The 27,050-nt window shown below is 41.2% G+C and overlaps 1 protein-coding gene across 8 annotated transcripts in view; it reads right to left on the reverse strand.

The window, feature by feature from the left end:
* The window catches only part of auts2a (activator of transcription and developmental regulator AUTS2 a), a 1,137,604-nt gene that overhangs the window by 791,376 nt on the left and 319,178 nt on the right, over positions 1-27,050 (reverse strand). For all 8 annotated transcript variants that reach the window (XM_059973178.1, XM_059973180.1, XM_059973182.1 and 5 more), the window contains one exon: positions 24,152-24,361. In XM_059973178.1, the coding sequence (XP_059829161.1) occupies positions 24,152-24,361 (210 nt within the window). The remainder of the gene's footprint in view (positions 1-24,151; positions 24,362-27,050) is intronic.

Consider the following 27,050-nt stretch of genomic DNA (forward strand, 5'->3'; position numbering starts at 1 on the left):
AGCATTAATATTAAATAAAATTACATACATAAATCAAACCTCGCAAGTTTTATCATCCATGGAGCTGGCTCTGTTTAAATTCAGGGGTCTGCAATAGGTCACAAGTTACGCTGGCACAAGGATAAGGGATTTTAAAGTGTTACCTGGCCCTTCAAATCATTTCCTGGATCAGTGACTGGTCCAGTGACAGTGAGTGATCAGACTAACTGGCACCATGAGGAGCATCTTATTGGCGAAAGCTAAGCACATTTTGGCTTGTTATCTGAGTGAACAAAGAACTCAGCATTGGAAAGCTCTCATTAAAGAAAAGTCATGGAATTATAATTATGGCTTGAAAGGCAATATCAAGTAAATACTGTCTGCAACTATTTAATAAAGCCATAATAGAGCGAATCAAATGAAATACTTTGGATTATTCTTGTGGAGCCCCATAATAGTTACTACATTTTAGGAAGCTATAGGGATCATACTACAAAACTGTTCAGGAAAAAAACTTGATAATTCAATTAGCCACTTGGTTAAACTCAACATCTGTTTGATATTATATCAAAAGGGGTTGAACTATTGTAGCGGACTTTGTCTGGAAATCTAATGCAAGATGTTCTTGGTTGTGCCGGGTTTCAGCTTGCAATATCCCCCACTGTGGTAAAAACTAATGACCAACAAGCCACTCACACCCACCCAATTACTTGGGGGGCATGGGCACAGGGGGAAAGGATCAATACATGTCTTCAAAGCCAGATTTTCTCAATGCATGCTCATTTACTATGTGTGAAATGGAGGAAGTAACAGATTAGACTTGATACCTAAGCATCTGCTGAAGTGGGCACAATTCATGCATCTTGCTGGCCTACATCTTAATCTCTTCATCAACGCCAAAATGGTTGAGTCAGCCAAATAAATTCTAACAAGCTCAAAGTTTTGGCCATTAGCATTCATTACCAGTCAGCTGAATTTACAATGCACCAAGTCTCTCATGGTCGCAAGACTTAAAACCCTCTCCATAATTTTTTTGCTGGCTGACACCATATACTCCTTTCTTATCATCCTCTCATCATCGTCAGTGGAACCACTCTCTTCCATGAACTGGAATTTTTCCCAAATGTCTCAAAGTCTCCACACGGTTTTAATCTAACATTTCAAGAACTCCGCTTTCTCTGTAAGCTTCTGCCTCTGAAATGTTTCTCCCTATTAATGGTACTGTTACTCCCAATTTCATTGAAATATTTTCTGACTTTTGTGACTTACACCTTCGCAATATTGCACACTCACCCACCCAACTTTCTCTTTTCCTGCACTCTGCAAACAACCGTTGACTTGATTTCAAGGAAGTGCAGTGCCAAGGTGTTAAGTAAACTGCGCTTTATTAGGTAGCTAATGAAAAAGTTTCAGCTTTCAACTGTGAGATCAACAACTTTCAAATGTGCAATATGAACTGGCCTGCACATCCAACTACACAAGGTTCCAAAATCAACAGTTTGATCTAATTACAAGTATTATCTTCATAATTAGTGCATTCCCTACTCTATTCCACAATTTTATCTAATCTGTCTGAAAACTATGGGGAAATGATAGCAAAGTAGCTATCTTACTTAATTTACAGTGAGACTGAGAGGGGTGATACACATCAATAGTTCAAAGGCCACTGTGGTAGTTTCAGAATTTAAAATTCAGTTTAAGTACATATGTTTGGAATAAATCATGGTAGTTAATCTGAAATTAATAACAGTGCAAAAACTATTCACATTATGTGGAAACCAGCCTAATTTGCCCTAGTCAATAACGGATCACAATAAAGTTCCACCCTTGTGGCTTGATCACTTAAATTAGTCTGGTATTTAATACTCAGGAAACACTGCATGTTTGGAAGTGTATTTCAACAAAGGTGTTCAGTCTGGTCTGTGGGATGATCTTAAAAGATCTCATGGAATTGTTCATAGAGTCCTGAGGCAGTACAATCACACAGCTGGTAGGAAAGCTACCTCATGGATCCAGTAACCTGTGTCCAATCCAGAGGATTGTCACCATTTCCAGACCCAATAATCTCTTCCACTAGAGGACCAGCAGCAGTTTCAGCAGTACAAGAGGCAATAAGGTGAAGGCTGATGATGCTGTGTTCAGGGATGTGCTGGCTATTGGAATTTGGGGGAGGTGTGACTGAAGACACTGTTGAACTATCTTGATCTCTGTGCTCAATATGCATGTCTTCCCTTTGACTGTGTGGGTGTCCTCCCACATCCCAAAGATGAGCAGTTTTATAGGTTTGTTGACCATTGCAAATTGCTGGCAGTGTAAAGGTGAAGTAGAAGCTGGAATGCATTGATGGAGAGGCGGAGAGAAATAAAATCGGATTAGTAGAAATGGATGGCCAATGCACATTTGGGACTTGATGAACTGAAGGACAAAATATCCATGTTTTATGATTCTGTCATTCGGAATTACCTCTAAACCAGTATAACTGCAAGATATTCATTCATCATCTTGTCCTTATTTGTGAGAATGAGTATACAACTTGCTTTTACGTATTTTCAAAACCTGCATATCTCCAGCACAGCTAGCATCTATTTGCCATCCCTCACTACCTTCAAAAAGATCGTGGTGAGCCATCTTCTCGAAATATTTGTGATGGTACTTCAGTAGAGCTGTTGGATAGGGAGCTTCAGGATTCAGAGCCAGCACCAATGAAGAATGGCTTGATTTTGAAGTCAGCATGGTGAGATGTTTTGAAGGGGATCTACATGCACCTGCTGTCCCTGTCTTTCTTGGTGACAGAGGCAAGCTTTACCTCAAGAAGATGTACAGGTCAGAAATAGGACCCTCAGACCACCAAGTCCAGATGAGAGTTTTGCCCATGGGCAGTAATATTCTTTGCCTTGCTTTGGGAATTGCTTGCAGAGTAGCTTAGCCAAACAACCTCAGAGCATTTTGTGGACAGAACACATCACAGCAGCTGTTGTCCAATGGCGGAGAGCATAAATGTTTAGGGTGGTTGATGAGGTGCCAATTAAGCAGGTGACTTGAGCCTTAATGGTGTGAATCTTTCCTGAGAATTACTAGCTCTACACTCATGCAGGCAAGTGGAGAGCTCATGACTTGTCCCTTGTAGATGGCAGAAGGGGCTCTTACCTTCAGCAAGCAAATTATTTGCTGCAGGATACCCAGTACTTAATCTGTCAGTGATTTCTGTGGCTGGCCATGTTGAGCTTCTGGTCAATAGTGACCCTCAGAATGTTAGTGGTGGGTGATTTGTTAATGGAAATGCCATTCAATGTCTGGGGTACTTGGAGACACAAGAGACTGCAGATGTTTGAATCTGCAGCAACATACAACCTGCTGAGTGAACTCAGCAGGTCGAACACCATCTATGGGGAGAAAGAAGTGGAGGGGCAAGAGGGGAAGGGTGGGGGGGGGGGGATAAGGATCTGAGATGACTAATGGATTGAAGAGGAGTTTAAAATGATAGATAGTGGAAGTGAGGATAGAGTAGGGTGGAGTTGGGAGAAAGTGGCAGGTGAATGATAGATGGAGCCAAAAACTTTCTTCTCCACTCTCAGTCCTGGTGCAGTGTTTCAACCCAGAATGTCAAGAATTCTTTCCTCCCACAGATGCAGCTCGATGCGCTGAGTTCCTCCAACAGACTGTTTGCTGGTCTAGGGTAAATGTTCAGACTTTGTCCTGTTGGAGATGGTCATTACTTGCATTGTGAATACTATCTGATACTTACCAGTCGAGGCTTAAAAGCTTCCCACATCTTGCTGCATACATTCAGGGACGACTTCATCTGCCAAGGGTTTACAACTGCAGCTGAATATTACGCCATCATTTGCAAATGTCCCCACTTCTAACTTTCTGAGGGAAGGAGGATCATTAATGAAAGAGTGAAAGATACTTGGGCCTGTAATGAGGTCCTGGTGCTGGGGTGAGAAGCTAACAAATGCAACTAGTTTGCTTGTGTGAGGTATGACTTTAAGCTCTGAGGCGAATGGGATATGGATGTGCAATTTTCCCAGTTTCCAAACACAAGTCTTCAAAAATGCTTCAAAACCAATCGAGCCTTTTAGGGAATCTCATGATCATGATCCAATCTTAAGAAATAACTCATATCTATCAGAAACTATAAGAACACAACAAAAAGAGCAGGACCTTTTCTGCCCATAGGTTTGCTCCACTATTCAGTAAAATTATGGTTGATCTGATGCTTCACTTCAACTTAATGGTCCTGCTTAATCCCCATAATCCTTGTTGCCCAATAGTCTATCTATGCATTGAGTAATCTGAACAACACTGCATCCATAAGATAAAGAATGCCAATGATTCATGATGCCCTGAGAAAATTGTCTTCCTTCTATCTTAATTGGCTAATTCCTTACCCAAGATCTGTCCTAATTTGTAGACACTCTTGCTAGGAAACAGTCGGTCAATATCTATCCTGTCAAGTCCCCTCAGAATCCCATTTTATTTCAGTGAGATAACTTCACATCCTTTTTCACATGGCGAAACTGATTAATCTTCCCTTACACAACAATCACTTTATTCCAAGAACCACTCTACCATAATAGCTTCAATCTCAAGGCTATTTCCCTGCTGGATAAGCACCATCAATGAGGGCCCAGACACCCTGTCTGAATCAGCATCAAGATGATGTTTTAAAAAAAGATGTTAAATATTAGCTTTATTTGTCACAGGTACATCAAAACATCAAAACATAGAGAGAAATGCGTCATTTTGCGTTAACGACCAACACAGTCCAAGGATTGTTCTGGGGGCAGCCTGTAAATGTTGCCGCACTTCCGGTGTGCCCACAACTCACTAACCATGTGTTTGGAATGTGGGAGGAAACCACAGTATCCAGAGGAAACCCACACAATCATGGGAAGAACATACTAACTTCTTACAGACAGTGGTGGGAATCGAACCCCAATCGGTGACTACTGGCGCTGTAAAACAACTGTGCTAACTGCTACGCTACAATGCCACCCACTGTACAGTAATGAAGTCATTTTAAAAAATCAGCACTCTGATTACTCTTTTACTGCTGCAACCAAACTTCAAGGACAATAACCAGTGATTCCCACTGAACAATTCACCAGTGACACCCCTCAAACTCAGGATCAAATCTGCATTCAGTATTTTGTCAGTTTATCAAGCAGAAATAAGACAAAGCTCCAAGAGGCCTGTGCAGCTTTGGCATTTCAAGTATATTTCCTATTAAGTATAAAGCATTAGTCCCTGCTTGTAGCTTACAGACTCTTCCAGTATTACCAGCAGTCTGCACAGCCCACAGCTTATTTGACCCAGATGGCAACAAAAAGAATTTGGTGTGGTAAATTAGTTATGGTCAATTAGTGAAGAAGAAACTCCTCAAAAGTCAACCAGTGACTTGTGTTTTCAGTCCCCATGTGCACACAACATAGCATTCATTAAAATAAATAAGAAATACCAATGGATTTGCATGCTAATCCTTAACCAAAGCAAGATTAATGAGCCTTGCAAACTAACCCATTGAATCAGCTGCGAAGTTTGTTGATCAGTGTCTAATTGAGCAAGGTCAGTAAGGTCAAAAATTCAATCACAGGCCCATTTGACTTCAGCTGTTCTTACTTAAAGCTGACTAGTACATCAGGATCCTGCAACTGACCTCAGCATCTCGGGAGATGCGACAAAAAAAGGAAAAAACAAAAGTTTCCATTCCCAATCATTTGTTCCCGAGTGACCCTCTGTTGGAGGATGTGCTCTGGTGAAATGTCCAATGGAGTTAATTGTAATATCACCCAATCTGGTCTAGATGACAAGAGTCACAGTCCTACACTCAAAGCAAGAAAGACCACACTCCACAAAGGGCTTTCAGCTGAATAAAACTTCTGTTAGGCAACATTTGGAGCATTGTCTTCAGTTCTGCTCACCACAATACAGGAAGGATGAGGAAACTTTGGAGTGAGTGCAGAAGAGGTTCACCAGGATGTTGCCTGGATTAGAGAATATAACTGCAGTGACCAGTTGGACAAATTTGGAATGTTTTCTCTGAAGAATCAGAGGCTGAGGGACAATCTGACGCAAGTATTTAAAGTGATTAGAGGATTAGATGAACAAAAGAAAATCTGCAGACGCTGGAAATCTGAGCAACACACACAAAATGCTGGGGGACCTCAGCAGGCCAGGCAGCTTCGAGGGAAAAAAGTACGGTCGACATTCCGGGCCAAAACCCTTTGGCAGGATAAAGACTTGTTCCCAGAGTGGAAATGTCAAATTCTAGAGGCTAAAATTTAAAAAAGAGAGAGGAGGAAAGTTTAAAGCAGATTTGTGTGGCAAGATTTTTTTGAGCACAGTGATTGGGGCTTGGAAGCAGATGCAATAGCAACTTTTAAGAGGCATTTGGACAGGCATGTGACCAGGCATCTGTGTGCAGATAGATGAGATTAGTTTGGATTGGCTTTGTGGTCTGTTCCTGTGCTGTACCATTCCATGTTCTATCTAATGAGGGAAAGAGGTTGCAGAGGATTTAGATAAAGGCCTCCTCATTTGCAAAGACATGGCACATTGTTGTCAGGGGAGAGGGACAGATTTAACGGGTGACTGAATCGATGCTGTCTGGAGGTTGACAGCAGGGGAATTATTCCTGAGTACACGCAGCCAGCCAAAGTTTTGCCTAGCGGCATTCTACACTCAGACATTGGTCCAGGTTACAACTGGTTACATACATCGCTACCGACATCCACTATAGGTCTGGGAGCACTGGCACTTTGCAATTGTTTTTGGACCTTTGGAGGAACAATGCCTACATTAAGAGGCTGCTTCAAAAATTATTACATTTCACTTGCTGCACAAAGATCACTCATTCGCATGTGTGCTGTGGCGAGTGCGTTCGATGGGCTGCATCTGTTACACAGTAAGTGGTGGCTTCACACACTGTGGATCCTATGAGGCAGAGAAAGAATCAGCTGGCTGCTCCCTGAAGGGAAAGATTTCAGCTGACAGTCTGCCCTCAGGCAAGAAATGAGTTCAGTGGCCGTGAACAGCGTTGGGGGTGCATGTAAGAGACAGCGGGAGCAAAACAGGGATAGTATTGGTGGGGGAGGGGCGGGAGCAGAGGTCAGAGTGGAAAAGCATTCCCTCGAGGGGGGATTAAAAGAAAATCAAGGTTAACAGGTAGAAATGACATCTGCTCCCCTGTGCCATGCTCCACTTAATTCTACATCATGTCACTGGATTCCATTCAAGCAGCACTTACTGGGTAACAGAAGCAGAATGTGCTTTGCTCCTGGTGGCTGCCTTTTTGACTGGAGTGTAAGCACAGATTGGCTGTTCCATGCTGTTCTGATCACAACCACAAATAACAAACACACTTATTATCTACTGACTGTGCAAGCATTATACTTTCTCCATCCTCCTTTCAGACCACTCTCCATTTTAATCCCATTTAACAAGTCACAAACTAGAAGCAGCTAGTATTAAAATAGTCTCCCTAATTAAATTTACAATAAAACACAATGGAGTGCCAATTATCAAGCAGATGTTCAGTAATTTTCTAACATCCAATCTCTGAAAATATTGTATATGCTCATGAAGACTGATTTCCTTTCTGGTTCCACTTTTCTGGAAAGCATAAATGACATCCACATGCTTTCGGAAAGGTTCAGTCTGCAGTAGACATAATTGAGAAGAGATTTATTGTATAACTGCGGTGCTTGCCATGAATGCACCATATCAGTTTTTCCAGGAGTGACCCCACAGAGAACCACTGATGGTGAATGGTGCCAACCACAACATCACTATTGTTGGGCAGCACATGGCACAGCTGGTGTGGCACATGTGGAACACACCACCACGGTTCCAGATTCAATGATGATTGCAGATGATGACTACATGGAGTTTTCACACTCTCTCTGTCCCGGGGCTCCCATTTCCTTCCACCTCTCAAAGACATTGAGTCACTAAATAGCAAGCAGGTGAATAGTAGAATCTGGGAGATGACAAGAAAGTAGGAGAATGAAGAATGTTATTAATTCAGGAGAAGTGCAAGAAAATGCTGGGCATCGATTTGGTGGGCCAAATGGTCTGTTTCTCTGCATCTCCGTCACGCTATAGTAATTCTAAAAATTCCTTATAAATATGTCCTTTGACCAGATTCACTGTTGGTCAATCATGTCACATCAATCAACCCTAATGCAGTGGTTCCTCAGGATACAGTCTTGGACCCAACCATATTTTGTTGCTTCATCAACGTTCTTCCTTCTATCCAGGGGATCAGACGTGGAGGTTGTCACTGAAGATGAAAGGGAATTCAGTTCCATGCTCAATGAGTCAGAAAATGAAGGAATGTATGCTCACACAGACAAAAACCTTCAAGCATCTGAATGTCCCACAAGGACAGCGTTCAGACCCACACAGGTGAGTGTCCAGCTGCCAGGCTAACCAGCCTGAGTCCAATGTGCAGGGTTCACATCTGATCATATAATCGGCTTCAGGTTGGGCTGGGCAGGTACTGTTTAGTGCGAATGCCTCACAAAGTTACCAACAACATTGTTCAAATTACTCAACATGAGTAGTAGCACGTTTTGGATTTTTTGATGATCAGTTTGGGCCAGTTAGTTATAAAAAAAATTACTTCTTTTGCTCGCATAGGCTGTGTTGGGGGTTCAGCTTTTTATTTTATATCTGAGAAGACATCTATACGTTTAAGAATAACTTTGACAAAGCTGTATAGATGTGTAGTGGAGAGTATATTGACAGATTCATCAAGGTCTGGTATGGAAGCACCAATGCCCTTCAATGGAAAATCCTACAGAAGGTGGTGGATTTGGCCCAGTACAGCATACGTCCCATCCAATGGGCACACTTACATGAAACATTGTCATAGGAAAGCAGCATCCATCATTAGACACCTGCATCACCCAGGTCATGCTCTCTTCTCACTGCTGCCATCAGGTAGAAGGTACAAGAGCCTCAGGACTCACACCACCAGGTTACTGCCCCTCAGCCATCAGGTCTTGAACAAAAGAAGATAACTACACTCACTATCCCCATCATTGAAATGCTCCTACAACTAATGCTCTCACTTTAAGGACTGTTTAACTCATTATCTTGTGTTCTCCTTATTTATTGCTATTTATTATATTTGCACAGTTGGTTGTCATCTGTACTCTGGTTAATCTTTCAGTCATCCTGTTATAGTTAGTATTCTATAGATTTTCTGAATGTGCCCACAAGAAAATGAACCTTGGGGTTGTTTGCAGTGACATAAATGTACATTTAGAATAAAATGTACTATTGTGGCGACCCATTTCCTGGCACATCCGAACCGGCTCACAATTAGCCAGCTTTCCGGCTAAGGGAGATAGCCTACGGGGGGTTGCGAGCACAGAGCTTTGGAGCCTCTGCGCCACGGGGGGCAGGTTGAGGGAGGCTTAAAAGTGAGGCTGAGGATTTCGAATAAAGTTTTTCCTTCGACTGCAGTTACCGACTCCGTGTCCTAATTTTAGCGCTGCATGTAGCACACCGCTACAATTGGTGACCCCGATGGTCCAAACGATTTTTGGACCAGAAATGACCGACGCTGCCTCTGTTCATGCGGTTTCGTTGAAACTGCCGGGTTTCTGGACACAGCGACCGAACCTATGGTTCCAGCAAGCCGAAGCCCAATTCCACGTTCGCCAGATCACCTCAGAAGACACCCGCTACTACTACGTGGTGAGCTCCCTCGACCAGGACACAGCGGCCCAGGTCGCGGAGTTCGTACAGTCGCCCCCGGCAGACGGCAAGTACACAGAATTCAAAGCCCTGCTCCTCAGGACTTTCGGACTCTCACGGCGCGAGCGGGCTGCCCGTTTACTGCACCTGGATGGCTTGGGCGACAGACCTCCTTCGGCTTTAATGTATGAGATGTTGTCTCTGGCCGACGGACACACACCCTGCCTCATCTTTGTAATATGTAAGTATCAAGGAATGAACATCTCCAGTGATAGAGATTCCAAACACTTACTTAAGGCAAATCAATGACACTACCATTGTTGAATATTTATCACCAATACTGAGGAGGTATGATCATTGATCCTAAATTAAATTGGGCCAATAGTATAAATACAGTGACACAAAAGCGGGTTTAAGGCTAAATATTCTGCGCTGAAGGTCTCACCTCTTGACTCGCTATCCCGCCATCGACAACATCCATTTGCTTGAACGAGTGCAGCTCCAATAACACTCATTCAGCAAGTTCCACAGCAATAAGGATAAAGTCACCTGTTCAAATGACACGTCATCCACCACCTTCAAAGTTTCCTCCAGTCATCATTAGTGCACCCCAACTGTGTCTACAACTGCATTACAATACTCGGCGAGCCTTCTTGGATAGTGAATACCAAACCTTCCCTTTTTACAGCCTCGAAGCACCAGAATGGTATGGAAAAGCCCACCACACTTTTGCTGAACATTGTGGCCTGGCCATTTAGTTTGTTCTTCTTCACTGCTTGGATCAAATAACTTGAACTCCCTCCATTACAAAAGTGAGAGGTGATCCAACAGCAGGTGGATTCCAGCAGTTCACAGCCATCTTCCCCTCACTGGTGGGAGGTCAACGAGCATAGTTCGAAGCAAGGATTTCAAACATGGCTGTCCAAGGTGTCCTTTGCCTCCTGCAGTCACTAGTGGTCCAAGCAGCCCGAAGAGATTCCAAGAAACCCCAACTGCCATCATCGTAACTTGTATTGAATATTTAAATTGTAATAGCTTTATTGACAGGACCATAATCCAGCACATTAAGTCTTCTGTCATACAAATGCTGCCTGAGAATATCCAGCAATTAACTTGTTTTAAAATCCTGATTTGGAGTCTAAAGAGCATGAATCAGAATCGGATTTAATATCACCAGCATATGTCGTAAAACTTGTTGTCTTTGTGGCAGCAGTGCATTGCAATACAAAATAATAGAGGAAAAAATGAGAATTACAGGAAATATCTATATACTAGTTAAATAAGCAGTGCAAAATAGAAATAAAGAAAAAGTATGAGGTAGTGTTCATGAGTTCCATGTACATTCAGAAATCAGATGGCAAAGGTGAAGGGACTGTTCCTGAATCATCAATGATGCTTTTCTTTACTCAAGCATACCCTAGTTCTATCATGGGGAAAGGCAGGTCGCAATAAAACTACGTTCACTGCAAGTTGCATTTCAACTGTCTGTGGGCAAGAACGAGTATAATGAACCACAAGGAACACTATCATCACTGACCACAAAATCCCAACCTATAAATCATTAAGAGCAGAATACGAAAGTCAATTTGTTCTACTATTGCAGGCTGCAATTGTGAGCTCAAAATGATCAAAAGGTTTGGCAACACGCCATCTGCATATCTATTGGGAGCTCTGCAGAATCAAAAATAAAAAATTAAAAGATTATTATTTCAAGATCTCACTTGTCTCTAGTTTCATATTCTGAGAACGCTAAGTGGATCAAGTCCTTGAACAGAGAGACTGAAATGGCTCCCTGGGCACTACAGATTAACATCTATGCTGTCACAATGTTTATTCAATATGGTTGCTCTGTTTGAAGTCCAGCAACCTCTTGCTTCAGTTGCATAATGCAGTTTCCATTTCCAGAATGTTCTGTTTTTCCTGGCATTAATTCCCCTGCAACGACGCTCTCAATGAAAGGATTTTCCAAATTTAATTTACCAGCAAGTCACACTTTTAATAAAAAGGAATCCTTACTAAAGTGTACATGTATTTCCAAACCATATATCCTCCATTAAGACGTCTCCATGTAGCTCTGAAAAAAGAATCTCTAAAGGCTTCATGACAAGCTGAAGTGATTAGGCACAAAAATGCATAATCTGGGGAAAATGAAATTGTCAGTATGACTGAGAGGGGATAATCTTTTGGAAACACAAGAGGCTGCAGATGGTGAAATTTGGAGCAACACAAAGGTGCTACAGTAGGGATTCCCATCCCTTTGTCATCGACCAATACCACTAAGCAAAAGGACAATGGACTGAGGTTGTGAACACCTGAACCAGAGGAGCTCAGTGGACCAGGCAGCATCTATAGAGAAAAATAGACTGTCAATGTTTCAGAATGGAAAATGGGAGATAGCTAGTATAAAAATTGGATGAAGCAGGTTCCCAATCTCCTGGAAACTTTGACAGCATTCTTCTCCAGTTGCACGGTGGGTCCCAAAATTCTGGAACTGTCACTGCATAGACCAAGTGCTAGCAAATTAGATTAATAAAGACGGGTACTTGATGGTTGGCAGGTGGATAGTGGGCTGAGAAGTCTGTCTCTGCATGGTAGGATTTTAAAATTGTTGAAAGAGACAAAAAAATACTGATAACCATAGTTTGAAACTTCTTTGCACTGTCTGTATGGAATAAGCAAGGTAACTCATGACATGGTTAATTGTCATTAGAAAGCGAAACATCTTTGTTCAGGGAAACAGCTATGTTTTCCAGGTAGAAAAAGGGCAACTTTAATTTTATTAGCAGCAACGAGAGAATGTGGTAAAGTGTGTTGAAAATGTAGGAACTTATAGCACTGGATTACACTGAGCAGTCTTAACAAAAACTAAACAACCTATTCATTACCCAGATAAGTTCTGAAATAATGTTTCTGGTGTGACGAAGAACATTAAAGCTCTGCGTCACCTCAACAATCTGACTCCGCATGACCCTGCAGTCAACCATCTGTACTTCTCCCTCAGCCTCAATAGGAGTTCTTACACCAGTTAATGAAGTCAGCTTGTGTTTGTTCTGTCATCTTTGGGCATAGTGCTGTACAGGTGCTGCAGTGTGGGCTGGCCAATTACTTTAGCTTCCAGGAGCAATGGGTGAGAATTTTCATAGATCAATTTCTGCTCTGTTGTAGGAGACTGGAGGATAAAGTTTGTATCTAAATGGAGCATTGTTGGTATCTGGAACTTATTGGAATGAGATACAACCACTACATTTAGGAGATATTTTGACCGGCACATGAACAGGAAAGGCAGAAGGGCAAACAAGATTAGTGTAGATGGGTAAAAAAGACCAACATGGGCATGGTGGATGAAGGGCACATTTCTCTGCTGTGACAGTTTGCCGAGCAAGAGAATTTGAAGTGATTGTTCAGTAGACTGGCTGAGAGAGTTATCTCTTGATTATTATTTCCCTCTCCGCACTTTGTGGCTAATCGGGCAGCAATTACAGTTTCTTTAGCATTTATCTTTTCTTTAACGAGGCAGAGTTGCTAGCTCGACATTCAACCCAGCACAGATGTAAAGTGTGTAAGGAGCCGTCCTGATTTGAACCGGGTACCATTTGTCTTGAAATCCGGTGTGGATGCCACTGCACCACCGGCTGTCTAGTTATCTCTTGAAGAGTTGCACCGAAGGCACTCCTTCAAGAGAAAAAAACAGGTATGCACAGATTACAACATTACCTGTGCATTAAATAACTACTCATTTGCATGGATATGTGTGTGTGTATATATATATATATATATATATTTTAGTTAGCTATTCTATTCCTTAAATCTATCTTTGTAGTGCCTTCTACACAACACGCACACGCAATGTTTAACCATCAACTACTCTTCAACTTCCAGGGAAAGGAGTTAACAATACCACAAGGACTATCCTTTGAATTATCTTCCAATGCAAATGGATGGAAATACTTACCAAGTGAATAACTGATCATACTTTTAGGATACATTTGATAGCAAGAGGGTGACTCCTCATAAAACAGCACTCACAATTTGACAGCACGGTCCCTGGAAGATTACATGGCAATCATAGAGTTTGCCCCTGACAGCTGGTGAAGACTCAGAAGAATTATCTCCACCCCTTTTTCATTTTCTAACAGCCCTTCAATTTTACCTCAAACAACTCCAGCAGGAGTTTGTTCAGCTGCCAGTCTGAGGTAATTACATTTTCCTAAAGAATAATCATCCAAAGTAATTGATTTCATTGATGACCAATTGTCAAGCATTGTGTTCATTTAGTGCTTGCACTGATCTTTATTCATTCTCACATGATTTCTATCATTATTTGCAATGGCTGCAATCAAAAAGCTATTCAAATAGCATTTGCAATACCATGCTTCATTGACAACTGAAATCTTCTTTGGAATGCTCAGGAACTGAAAGGGCAAAAAGGTTTACCTCTAATATTAGGTCTTTAAAAAACACATTTGCGTTACCTTTTTTTGCACACATGTTGGGAGAGTTGCAACATTTTACCATTTTTTTAAGTATTGAGTTAAATTGATTTTCAATCCCATCGCAGTGAAAATCAGCACAGCACTTTGTATTCAGATTTCTAGGCAATAACAATCTTAGGACATTCCCCCAAACATCTGCACAGACAATCAAGTACTTCTGCGGTGCTGTTACTGTTGAACGTTCCCATGTACTTACATGGGGCCACATTCCAGCTCTTCATTAATTACACATCAACTCACTTTTAATTGTTGAGCAGCTTGCTACTAAAGGGAGCTGGAGGCCCACCACAGCCTGTTCTCTCTAAATAAAGCTTTGTTCTGTGAAAACGTTTAACTGTTCCCCACAATCAAACACTATCTGTTTTATCATCGGGACACTAAGGATCTATAGGGAGGATGCTGCCTTCTGATTCCATTCTCATTTCCAAATTGAAGTTGGATAAATACCAGCACTGCTTCTCATTCCTCTGCTTATTACTCCTGTCTCTGAAGGATCCATCTTTGGCCAACACTTTTACGCAGCCACACACCATCCATTTGCAATTTTGATTTAGGTCATCCCCATCTCTAAACCTCTTCACCAACTCCAAATTGTTACATTGGCTGCACGAGCAGAAATTTCTTCCAACTGAATATTAAGAAAACCAAAGCAATTGGTCTTTAGTCATTGCCACAAAATCAAGCTTATTCCCTCTCCTCCTGAGTCATTTGAAGCTAAACCATGCCACACAGTATCTCAAAGTTCAAAGTAAATTTTATTATCGAAGTACACATGTCACCATTAACAACCCTGAGATTCATTTTCCTGTGGGCATACTCAGCAAATCTACAGAATAGTAACTATAACAAGATCATTGAAAGACCAACCAGAGTGCAGAAGACAACAAAGTGTGCAAATGCAAAAATAAATAAATAGCAATAAATAATGAGAACAAGAGTTAACAAGATGAAGTGTCCTTAAAGTGAGATCATTGGTTGTGTGAACATCTCAGTGGAAGGGCAAGTGGGTGTAGTTATCCCTTTTTGTCTGACAGTTGTTGGGTACAATCTGTTCTTGAACCTGCTGGTGCAGGTCCCAAGGCTCTTGTACCTTCTAACTGATGGCAGCAGCAAGAAAACAGCATGGTCTGGGTGGGTGGGGATTTCCGATGATGGATGCTGCTTTCCTATGACAGCGTTTCATGTAGATGTGTTCAGTGGTTGGGAGGGCTTTACCCATGATGTATTGGGCCAAATCCATTACCTCTTTAGGATTTTCTGTATCCTAACTGAATCCATGGCAACAGACAGACACATTTCCATGCCATCACTGACTTTGTTCAGTGCCAGCCTTGCCCAATCTATTGACTGTTGCCTCAAAAGTTGATATGGAATTGGAATTAGTTTGTTATTGTCACATGTATAGAAATATAGTGAAAAGCTTGACTTGCATACTTGCTCATACAGATCAAATCATTACATAGTGTATTGTGGTAGAACAAGATAAAACAGTAATAGAATGAAGAATAGAGTGTAACAGCTGCAGGGAAAGTACACGACAGGTAAATAATAAGGTGCAAGATCATAACAAGGTAGATTGTGAGGTTAAGAATCCATCTTATAATACTATGGAACCATTTAATATACTTATGAATGGGTGGGGGGTGGGGATAGATGCTAGCGAGCTTGCTGTTGTATCTTCCGCCTGATAAAATAAAACAGAGAAGAGAGAATTTGCCTTCTGTAAACCTGGGGCCATCCAAAACGGATGCCCTAACTCATGCCACACCCTATCAGCCCTGCATTCAGGAAGTATATTGGATCCCATTAAGTAAAGGTATAATTTTAAAACAAAAACATGAAATGCTATAAGTATTCTGCAAATCAGGCAGCAGCTGTTGTGAGAAAGCAGGGCCAAAGTTTCAGGTTGTAAGCTTTTCATCAGAAGTTTGTTTGCAAATTCTTCCAAGGCCTTTCCCTCCTAATCTCTGTCATCTACTTCAGTCCAAAATGCTCTCAGATGTTCCCTGCATTCTGGCAACTTGCCATCAATGAATTTGATTGGTAACCGGGCAATGCAAAGTCAAGATCAAACCAACAAAGCACCAAGTCATGCCCCTCTCCCCTAGCCACCAACTCCTGCCCATACCTCTCTCTGCACCTGAAATGTTATTTTCTGTTTTAAACATGATTGTCTGGACCAGATACCACTCATTAAATCAAATACCTCACAAGCTGGATGATCAGCAGGTCCAGGAGTGAGAATGAAATTCTGGCTGATTAGTGCCATAACAACAACTTCTTACTAACTGTCAATAAGACCAAGGTGCTGATTATTGACGTCAGGAGGAGAAACCCAGGGGTCCATGAACCAGTCCTCTTCAAAGGATCAGACCTGGAGTGGGTCAGCAAATTTAATTTTCTCAATGTTATTATTTTGGAGGACCTGCTCTAGGCCCAGCACAAGAGGGCAATTATTAAGAAAGGACTGCAGCACCTCTGCTTCCTTAGAAGTTTGCAAAGATTTGACATGATTTCGAAAAATTTGACAATTTTTAATAGATGTGTAGTGGAGAGTATTTTGCCTGGCTGCATCACAACCTGGTATAGAAACATCACTGTCTAAGAATGGAAAGTCCTACAAAATGTAGTGGATAGGACCAGTCCATCACTGTAAAGTCTCCCCCACCATTGAGCACATCTGCACCAAGTGTTGTTGCAGGAAAGCAGCATCGATCATCAGGGACCCCCACCACCCTGATCATGGCTCTCTACTCCCTGCTGCCAACAGGAAGAAGGTACAGCAGCCTCAGGACTCACACCACCAGGTTAAGGAACAGTTATAACACCTCAACCATCAGGTTCCTGAATCAGCAGGGATAACTTCACTCAACTTCACCTGCCCCATCACTAACCTGTTCCCACAACCGATGGACTCACTTGCAAGGACATTTCATCTCATGATCTTGATATTTATTACTTATTTATATTTATATCATTCCTTTTTTTCTTTCTTTTTGTATTTGCACAGTTTGTTATTCAATTGAATTGACTTTATTATTTGTACAGTAGTTGTTGACCTTATTGGAGCAATCTTTCATTAATTCTATTATGGATTTATTGAGTATGCCCACAAGACAATGAATCTCGGGGTTGTGTACTTTGATAATAAATTTACTTTAGAACTTTGAACTTTTGAACTTCTGAACTCTTATGTGAAGGATATTAGCATATTCTGTATAGTGAGTATGTCTGATAAGTGTGCTCTCTGTCTCCAGGATGTAGTATGATGGTCAACCACTGCTTGTTCCTTCTTCCAGTCACTAAAATTGATGCACCATCAATAACTCTCTCTGAGACGTAAAGGCGAGATATCGGCTCAGGCCTCAATCGCCTTTATACAGGGGTCTGTGGGAGGAGCCACAGGAGCAGGCAGCAGGGGGCGTGTCCAGACAGGTATATGTAGTTCACCGCAGTATTATAAAACAAAAGTTTACAGGAATTTATCACATCATGACATTGCATTTATAATTTGCCAATAAGACATTCATTCAACTGTGCTGAATGCTGAAACTGGACATTCTAATAGCTTCCCCTCTGGGGGCTCCAGTTTGCTCCCGTATCTCAAAAATGTACAGGTTACTAGTTTAATTGTCCAGTGTAAATTACCCCCAGTGGGTAAATTGGTGGTATAGCTTGAGGGGGAGTTGTTACAAATGTGAGGAAAACAAAATATGGTTGCTTGATGGATTTAATGGGCTGAAGGTTGGCTTTCATGCTGTATCGCTCTGCAACTCCGCAGACAGGCTGCAACACAGTAGAGGAAACATCCAATGCTTCTCATAATGCCCTCGCCCACCAAAACAACAGTCACAACAGTAGACAGACGACTCAGGAGCCAAAGTGGTATCTTAGGGCAGCCGCACAAGTCCATCGTTGGGATCAGTGATGCACTGATTGCTGAGACCACAAAGGGAATTGTAACAGATTCCATAGTCGCAAACACTTTGCATATCGAGTCCACAAGGCAAATGCAACATTTGTTCCTCCATCACAGAATGTTTCGTTCTCTGGCTGCAGAGCCTCACATTACATGGTGAGCTAATCTGGCCCGTCCAGTAGTTCCTCGAATTGCAGGGAGCCATGCCATGTTTTATTGCGGCCGGCAGCACCTGTCACGTGCGGTTCTTCAGTCATGAAAGGGAGCATGTGATAGCTGCTTCATTACCATGACAATATGACATGTCTTTTCTTCTTCATTGAAACAAGACTGCCTGCCATTGAGAAACCCCTCCCACACACATTTTCATGTTCAATTAACAGCTCACAGAAAGTTATTAATGAAAGCAGCTGCTAAAGAGTACTCTGAACCAATGGAGGACTGTAACCCAAGCTGTAAATAGCACGTTGTAAATTGCTTGTTACTGATGCTGTCAATGCGTGCTGGGAGAGCTCAGTCAGCTCCACTCTATTCCATCTGTTCACTCTGAATATTCCACCTCCCCCCCCCCATCTAAACCCCCTGCCTTCCAACCTCCCTCACTGAACTGCCACAGTCATCGCTTGTCTAAGTTTCGGGGAAGACTGGGTAAACACTAATTAAATCCCAAACAATTAGAGAAGCTTCAGTTAGATGTCCATTTTACGTGCAGCTGTTGACATTGCTTAGGGAGAAAGGAAGGCGCGCAAGTATAGCTTCTTGAAGTATCCCAGCTGTCACCTAGCCAAGTTCACCAGCAAACACGGGACACACTGCATGTGGTATATAGTCTGTCACTGAGAACAAACAGTACTACATTTATCAATTCAAGAATGAGTGAAAAGATACCAATTCAAGAAAATAAGAACCAAAGGAGGGGGCTTCTCAGCTCTGCAAAACTGCCCCTCCATTCAATACATCCAGAACACATAAACTGCCCCAAGCCAGTCATATGCCTACTGCTTCCTCCTTCAAGGAGTAAGTGTTCTCATGACAGACTTTATCAATCAAGATTTGACAACTGTAAACAAAAAGTTTGAAACAAATTAAAAACAAAGCAAGCCGGGTAACGTTCTCCTTTCAGAAGTCACAGCACTAAATCCACACTGCATTCAACAAATATCAGTAATCTTTTGCTAACACCACAGAGATAACGAAAATGTTTTCTAAGCGTAATTGTTCATATTAATAGTGAAATACATGGGGAATTACTCAATGTCTGATTAAATGTTCCTTTTAAATGAAACATTGTCATTAGCAGGATGCCCATAATTGGCTTGTATTGTATTTATCCTGACTGGGAACGAAGCCAATTGCTCAGAGATTAACCTTCACCAAGCTACATTTCCTCTGCAATTTTCAAAGCACACACATGACTTCTATTGTAACATATGTGGAAATCAGTTTTCTCTGAAATTCTAGATGTGATTTCAGAAATATTACAGAAATGCTCAGGACGATTTTCTCTTCACTTTTTGCCACATTGATCCCAAAAATGTCCCTTATAAGAAGAGCAATTTAATGTTGATGAAATGATCATTATCAAGTGATGCAAAGACGAAGTGGGTATCTATAAAGAGATCACTTATTCCCTTTGCAATTAATGGAAGCATTTCCCTAACAATTTTTACATCTCTTTAGTCAGTGTGACAATGCAAGGTCAATCTTGGATCTGCACTCAATAATACTGAGGTATTCGCTAAAGTCACATTCAATAAGGCCCCGATATGCAGGGTGAAAGAGCATTTACAATTAACATTGCTATATTGATAATGGTGATAAGCTCTATTGATTATAGTGATAAACTCTAATTTTTAATGTGCCAAGTTTGATCTGTATCGACAGACTGTAAAGTCACACAGTGAGAGACTGTTCTCACACCAGATAGACCACTACTTCTCAGTCTTTCAGGGATTTTTTTGTTGCTTTCTGCTGATGTCCAATGAAAATGGTCAATGCAACACATTACATTGGAGAAGGTTCGTAGCCATATTAACTGTGCAAATCTTACCAAGTCTTTCTCAATGCTAAACTACTGTCAGGAAAAGTCCCTAACAGAAACATAGAAACACAGAAAATAGGTGCAGGAGTAGGCCATTCGGCCCCTCGAGCCTGCACCGCCATTCAGTATGATCATGGCTGATCATCCAACTCAGAACCCTGTACCTGCTTTCTCTCCTTACCCCACAAGCCTAAGCCTAATACAAGCCTAAAATTATTCACCTCGAAGTCAGATCCTTTGTGCGTTTTTCCTTGGGTGAGATTGCTCTAGCAAACATTTCTAGGTTGTTTTTGACCCAAGTGCTTTTGTGCAAAATTCCTCTTTGTCAGGCCAGCACTCTTCTGGCTTTGGACATGTCAATGCCAGTCCACCTTTACTGAACTAATTGCTACGTTAAAGTTCAGCCTACAATGAGAAGTTATTTGGCACAATAACAGAACAGGAAACAACTTCCAGAGCAGGCTGACAAAAAGATGAGTTGAAAAATCTAGGTGTGTACTGATGTTTACACAGTTTCTGTCAGATTTAGTTTGCCATGCTCAGTTCTGCTGTACAAATATCACAGTTGTACTCTTGTTAATAACAGTATTTCTACTCTATGCACCTACGTGCAACATCAGCCAAGAGACTGACCAGCATGTAGATCACTGTTGATCAGGTTGCTGGACTGCATTAGGGGTGGCCACAGACACTTCTTCCCTTCTCTGCTATTCCCTCACCTCCGTGACAGCTGTATCTATTCCTAATTTTGTAGGGACACACAGAATTAAAGCACTTTAGTTTGTTGTTTATGTGTGATTAATCTATAATTTTTATCCTTACCTTCATAAGCTATTATGTGTTAGGTGTATGACTGTGCTTTACACCTTGGTTCAGGGAAACCTTGTTGCGTTTCTATATATGTTATATACACATATATATAGTTAAATGACAATAAACTTGACTTGACTCGAAATAGGATTGTTAATTTCTAATGCCCCCACCACCACCACTTCCCCCTCAGAGCAGCAAGAACACAGCAGCTGTGAGCTCTCCCCTCAGCTCCGAGTGGCACATGAAATGATGCACAAAGCACCATAATGCAACCTTGAATGTATTATCTGCTCAATTTCACAAGCATTTTCCAGAAAACTGAATGGACATCAGCATCAAGCACACTAAAAGAGGATCAACTCCACTTTCTATAAAATCACATAATCATACAGAGTGTATTAGAATTACCCATAATTTTATTATTTAGCCACTCTTCTAATAGGTAAAGGAATGCTTTCATTTTTATTTTTAGTTAGAGATACAACACGGTAACAGACTCTTTTTGCCCAACAGGCCTGCACCGCCCAATTACACCCATGTGACCAATTAAGCAACTAAAGCATACGCCTGGGAACCTCTTGTAATTGTCAACATGTGGTTTCCAATTGACAGGTTCAGGCAAGTAAATTGACTGGATGAAAGAATTCCCTGATTAAGAATGTATCATTTTGTTTTGGATCAAAGCATTACAGCAATCTTCAGAGGTCTAAATAATAATAATTAATTGCATTAATTAACTTGAATATGGCACTAGCAGCAATACTTGCTGGTATAATGGGCGCAAATTATACTTTTGGTTGAAACAAGTAAACACTCCCCAATTAAAAGAGACATCAACTACAATGAAATATGAACCCTTTTAAAAAACTACTTCAGGACCTGGTCCAGTTTCCCTCTGCTAGGAATGTACTTGATCTAAGTCGACACTCTACTCTGTTACTTCAATTTTTACGCTTGCTGGCTCATTTATTCAGCATAGTCTCAGCTCTTACTTCTATCAAGCTTCTCTCTCTCTCTCTCTCTCTCTGTATGACCTGGTTTCTGTGCGGTTCAAACACATAACTTGAGCTCCATTAATTCAGTCTTCCATCTTTATTGAACAGAGTTCAAGTTAACAAGTATCTATTTCTGTATATCCATTACCTTCAAGTTGCAACTGCATGCCCGTATTCCAAGCCACAGACTAAATAATATTGCAGTGTGTGCCTGAAATGAATAGCAACTAAGCTGAGATTTGTGGAATAGAAATGTCAGTTGCCATTCTGGAAGTAATAATCTATCATGAGGGTAATGAACATAATGACAATGAATCACAATATTAGTACCTTGGGACTCTTATGTTCAAACCGCTGAAGAATTTAACCAAAATCACACCATGGAGCAAATAAATCAGAAGGAAATATTAAGAAAAAGAACTGAGGCATTATCAGTTCCATGACAGACAACAGATCTATTATTGTGCTCCTCAACGAAGTGCTGCAAGGATTTCTGCTCATCAGATTGACATTGTCCACTTGGAGCTGTCTCCACCACTAGGAATAGTCACTCCCCTAGCACCAGTGCATCATGGTTACAGTAAGTGACATCTAGAAAAGGCATTGTAATTACTAACCACATGGATGAGAACTGCATGCATATAGGAACGCCATCACCTGGACACTCCAAATGATACACCACATTGACAGAAACACATATCACCAGTGGCTGGTGTAAATCCTGCAACTCCCTACTTACACTATTGTGGGCGTCTGTTACCAGAAAGTCTGCAGGAGTTCTTGAACTTTCTTTTTCTTCAGTTCTTTACCTTCTCCACCCATCACCTCCCAGCTTCTCACTTCATCCCCACTCCCCACCCACCCTTCTCCCTCACCAGGCTTCACCTATCACATTCCAGTTGGTACTCTATCCTCTCTCTCCACCTTCTTATTCTGGCTTCTTCCCCAGTCTTGATGAAGGGTCTTGGCCTGAAATGCCAACTCGTTATTCCCTTCCACAGATGCTGCCTGACCTGCTGAGTTCTTTCAGCATGTTGTGTGTGTTACTGTTGAAACACTTTTATTACCTATGGTCATTTTAACAATGGAACACTTACCTCATTCATCTGTGTTACCTTTGCCTTAAGACCACTTCTGGTGTGATTATTTCTACAGTAGAAAATCAGTGCTGCCCACCACTGTTGTGATTATTCCCAGAAAATATCACAGAGAAGAGAATTGATGCAATGGATCAACATAGTGACTCACTATTACTTCTTACTCAAGTGGAATTAGGTACTGGAAATACATGCTGCCCTTGCCAGTAACATCCACAAATCATAAATACATTGAGAGAAATCTGATCTGATACAGACAAATCAGATCTGCGCTGTGAGAAGGGGCTCTCTGAATTTTCTCAAACCACTGCACTTCCTGAATCTCCACTCACACTGCAGGTTGACTGTTCGTATTGGCCACTAACCATGTGCTGTTAAACAGTTTCTCATTCTAATCCATGGGGTTGTAACATTGTACTGAAAGCTAGTCTGCTTTTGGAATATCACAGGACTTGAACTAAAGGTCTGAAGTGGAGAAACTGTAACCATCAGTGCAATTGAACTTAAATTTTCATCACCTCAAAACATTTTCCTGAAGTTGCGTTTTTGGGTAAAATCCAGTCAACCATTTAGGGCCAGAGCTATTCTGGCCATTAGCCCTGTCACTCCAATAACTCCCCAAATTTAAGCAGTCAAATAAAATTAACATTATCAATGTTATGGATAACCAACCACAGACACCAGTACTAAAGGAATACACAACTAGTGGAGGCCTCCTTTCAGACACCGGTGATTAGCTTGAAAACTGGGGCACTAATACAAACATCAATGTTCCGATGAAGTTGTCACAGTATTTACAGCAGAGTAACATCTTCATCTTGCGGTTACCAATCATACAACTCCACGCTTGAGAACTCTGAATTATTCACAGTAAACATTGTGTTTGCCTTGTGCTCTGAGAAAAGACGATCAATTATGTAATCTAAAGAAGGACTAAGTTCATAAAACATAAAAGAGAGGCCTGAAAATAATTGAGTACTCACCAATTACTTTTATAGTTTGATTTTAGAGAACTATTGCACAATAATTGGGCCATATCAGAAATGTAATAGAATAACATATAATGGGGTGAATTTTCACTTATGGAGAGTCCCATATCATCCTACCTGTCTGTGCCTCTTCTGAAAGCGCTTCTGTTTTCCATGACCATGACTCAAGGTGTGGTTATTTTCCCTGTCAGAGCTTCCATGGCGGTAGCTATGCCTGTTCTTGTTGGCATGGAAACTTAAGCCATTTTGCAGTTCGTTGCGTTTTTTCTTTGCAAGGGGATTCTGAAGCTTCTCCAAGCGTTCATGGGGTTTTAACGCAATGTCTTTCTGCAATTGAAAAAAAGCATTCTATACATCAATCTGTTTATTATCATCATAGCAATACTTCTTATTTTTTTCACCAAGTATTTCATAACTTTTAAACATGCAGAAAACGATATAGTTGAATTGCAAAATTGTACAGTATTCTTATGAAAGATCATACAAGTGGACAAAGTGTTGTTCAAATTTGCAAATCAGTAACTAATTCTATAAAGTTAGTCTTGTGATATAAAATTACCAATAAATGCTCAAAGTTCAAAGTAAACTTATTGTCAAAGTACATATATGTTACCACATACAACCCTGAGAGTCATTTCCTTGCGGGCATACTCAGTAAATTCAAAAACTGCAACAGAAACAATGGAAGATTGCACCCAACAGGGTGGACAGACAATCAATATGCAAAAGACAAAAAAACTGCAAATACAAAAGAGAAAAAAAGAAATAATAAATAGATAAATAAATAAGCATCAAATATCGAGAAAATGAGATAAAGAGTACTTTAGAGTGAGTTCATAGCTTGTGGGAAGTGTTCAGTAATGGGGCAAGCAAAGTTGAATAAGGTTATCCCCGCCGGTTCAAGATCCTGATGGGTGAGGAGTAGTAGCTTGAACCTGGTGGTATGAGTCCTGAGTCTCCCCTACCTTCTTCCTGATGGCAGCAGCAAGAAGAGAACATGACCTGGGTAGTGAAGGTCCCTTATGATGATGTTGGTGTGCTCAGTGGTGGGGAGGGCTTTACACATGATAGGTTGAGGCATATGCAACGCGTTTGTAAGATTTTCTTTTCAAGGGCATTGGCTTTTCCATACCAAGCTGTGATGCAACGAGTTAATATACTCTCCACCCCACATCTATATAAGTTTGTCAAAGTATTAGAAGTCATGGCAAATCTTTGCAAACTTCTAAGAAAGTAGAGGTGCTGCCATGCTTTCTTCGTATATGCACTTACTGTACATGCTAGGCCCAGGAAGGGCCCTTTGAAGTGACAGCACTGAAAAATTACAGTTGATGACCCCCACCACCTTTGATCCCTTAATGAGGTCTGGCACATGGACCTCTTATTTTCTCATCCTGATGTCAATAATCAGCTCTTTGATCTTGCTGACATCCAGAGAGAGGCTGTTGTTGTGGCACCACTCAGCCAGATTTTCAATCTCCCTCCTATATGCTGATTTGTCACCACCTTTGATTTGGCCAGTGACAGAGGTGACATCAGCAAACTTAAATATGGCATGGGAACTGTACTTAGCCACACGTCATAAGTGTAAAGCAATTAGAGCAGGGAGCTAAGCACACAGACTTGTGGTACACCTCTACTGATGGAGATTGTGAAAGAAATGTTTTCAATCCAAATCGACTGGGGTCTGCAAGTGAGGAAATTGAGGATCCAATTGCACAAGGAGGTATTGAGGCCAAGATCTTGAAGCTTATTGATTAGTTATAAGGGAATTATAGTATTGAACGCTGAGTTATAGTTGTTAAAGAGCATCCTGATATATGTATCTTTGCTGTCCAGATGTTCCAAATACCTACTAATGCACATTATACAATAATGTTTAAAGACCAACAGAGAATGACACTCATAATTAGATTAGTAATATCAAGAATATAACAAGAGTTGTTGCTTTTGGAATTGACAAGTATTTTTTCCTTAAATCAATCAAATTAAAAGCTTTTAAGTCAGTATTTGGCTCAGATAATTTTAATTCTTTCTTTTTATAAGTAGCTTACTTCATTCCAGAAAATGTTTATGTTTGCAGCAATGAAATCTAAGTTCACAGATTTATCAGTTTGCAAATTATTTAATTGTCCAAATAGCTCTCTACTTGTTAAAATGAGTTCTAATATCCTTGTAAAAGTGTAAAAGAAATGCAGTTTTGTTAATTTGTCTAATATACTGATTGGGTTATGAGAGCAATAAAACACCAGTGAAATTATTAACATCAGGCAAGTGTCACCAAAGATAATTTCTCTGACATATATGGCTCAATCAGAATTGTGAGGTAAACCTAACAGATTCCCTAGTATTGTTCAAGAGGGGCTGAATGGCCTTGTTGTCATTATGATTCTACTGTGTTGGCGCATGGCCTAGTGGGCAAGGCATCAGACTAGTAACCTGAAGGTATTGGTTCGAGCCTCAGCTGAGGCAGCATGTTTGTGTTCTTGAGCAAAACAACACATTGCTCTGCGACGTCACCGGTGCCAAGCTGCATGGGTCCTCATGCCCTTCCCTTGGTCAACATCGGTGGCTTGGAGAGGGGAAAGCCTGCAGCTTGGGCAACTGCCGGTCTCCCATACAACCCTGCCCAGGCCTGCGCCCTGGAAACTCTAGGCACAGATCCATGGTCTCTCGAGACTGACGGATGCCACCACCACTGATACCAATTTGTTGAATAGGGATCTCATCCAGAGAGGACCCAAGAAACTGAGGGGGAAAAAAATAACCTAAGCTCAAATAAATAAATTAAGAATGTGAATCCTGATCATTTTCCCCTCAGAGGTCTTTGTTCAGGAGTTACTGATCACAAGTTACATGGTGCCGAGAAGGACGCATCTTTCTGTACTGTATCAACTTCCTCCCGTGGGCACTTCCATGGCGGTATGGCAGTGAACGGGAACTCTACCCCAACTACTGTATAAGACCTTGGCCAAGAAGGGGCGTGGTGGTTACCGCGACAGTGACCCAGGTTCAA

The sequence above is a fragment of the Hypanus sabinus genome, chromosome 6 (assembly GCF_030144855.1).
Source record: "Hypanus sabinus isolate sHypSab1 chromosome 6, sHypSab1.hap1, whole genome shotgun sequence".
NCBI lineage: Eukaryota > Metazoa > Chordata > Chondrichthyes > Myliobatiformes > Dasyatidae > Hypanus > Hypanus sabinus.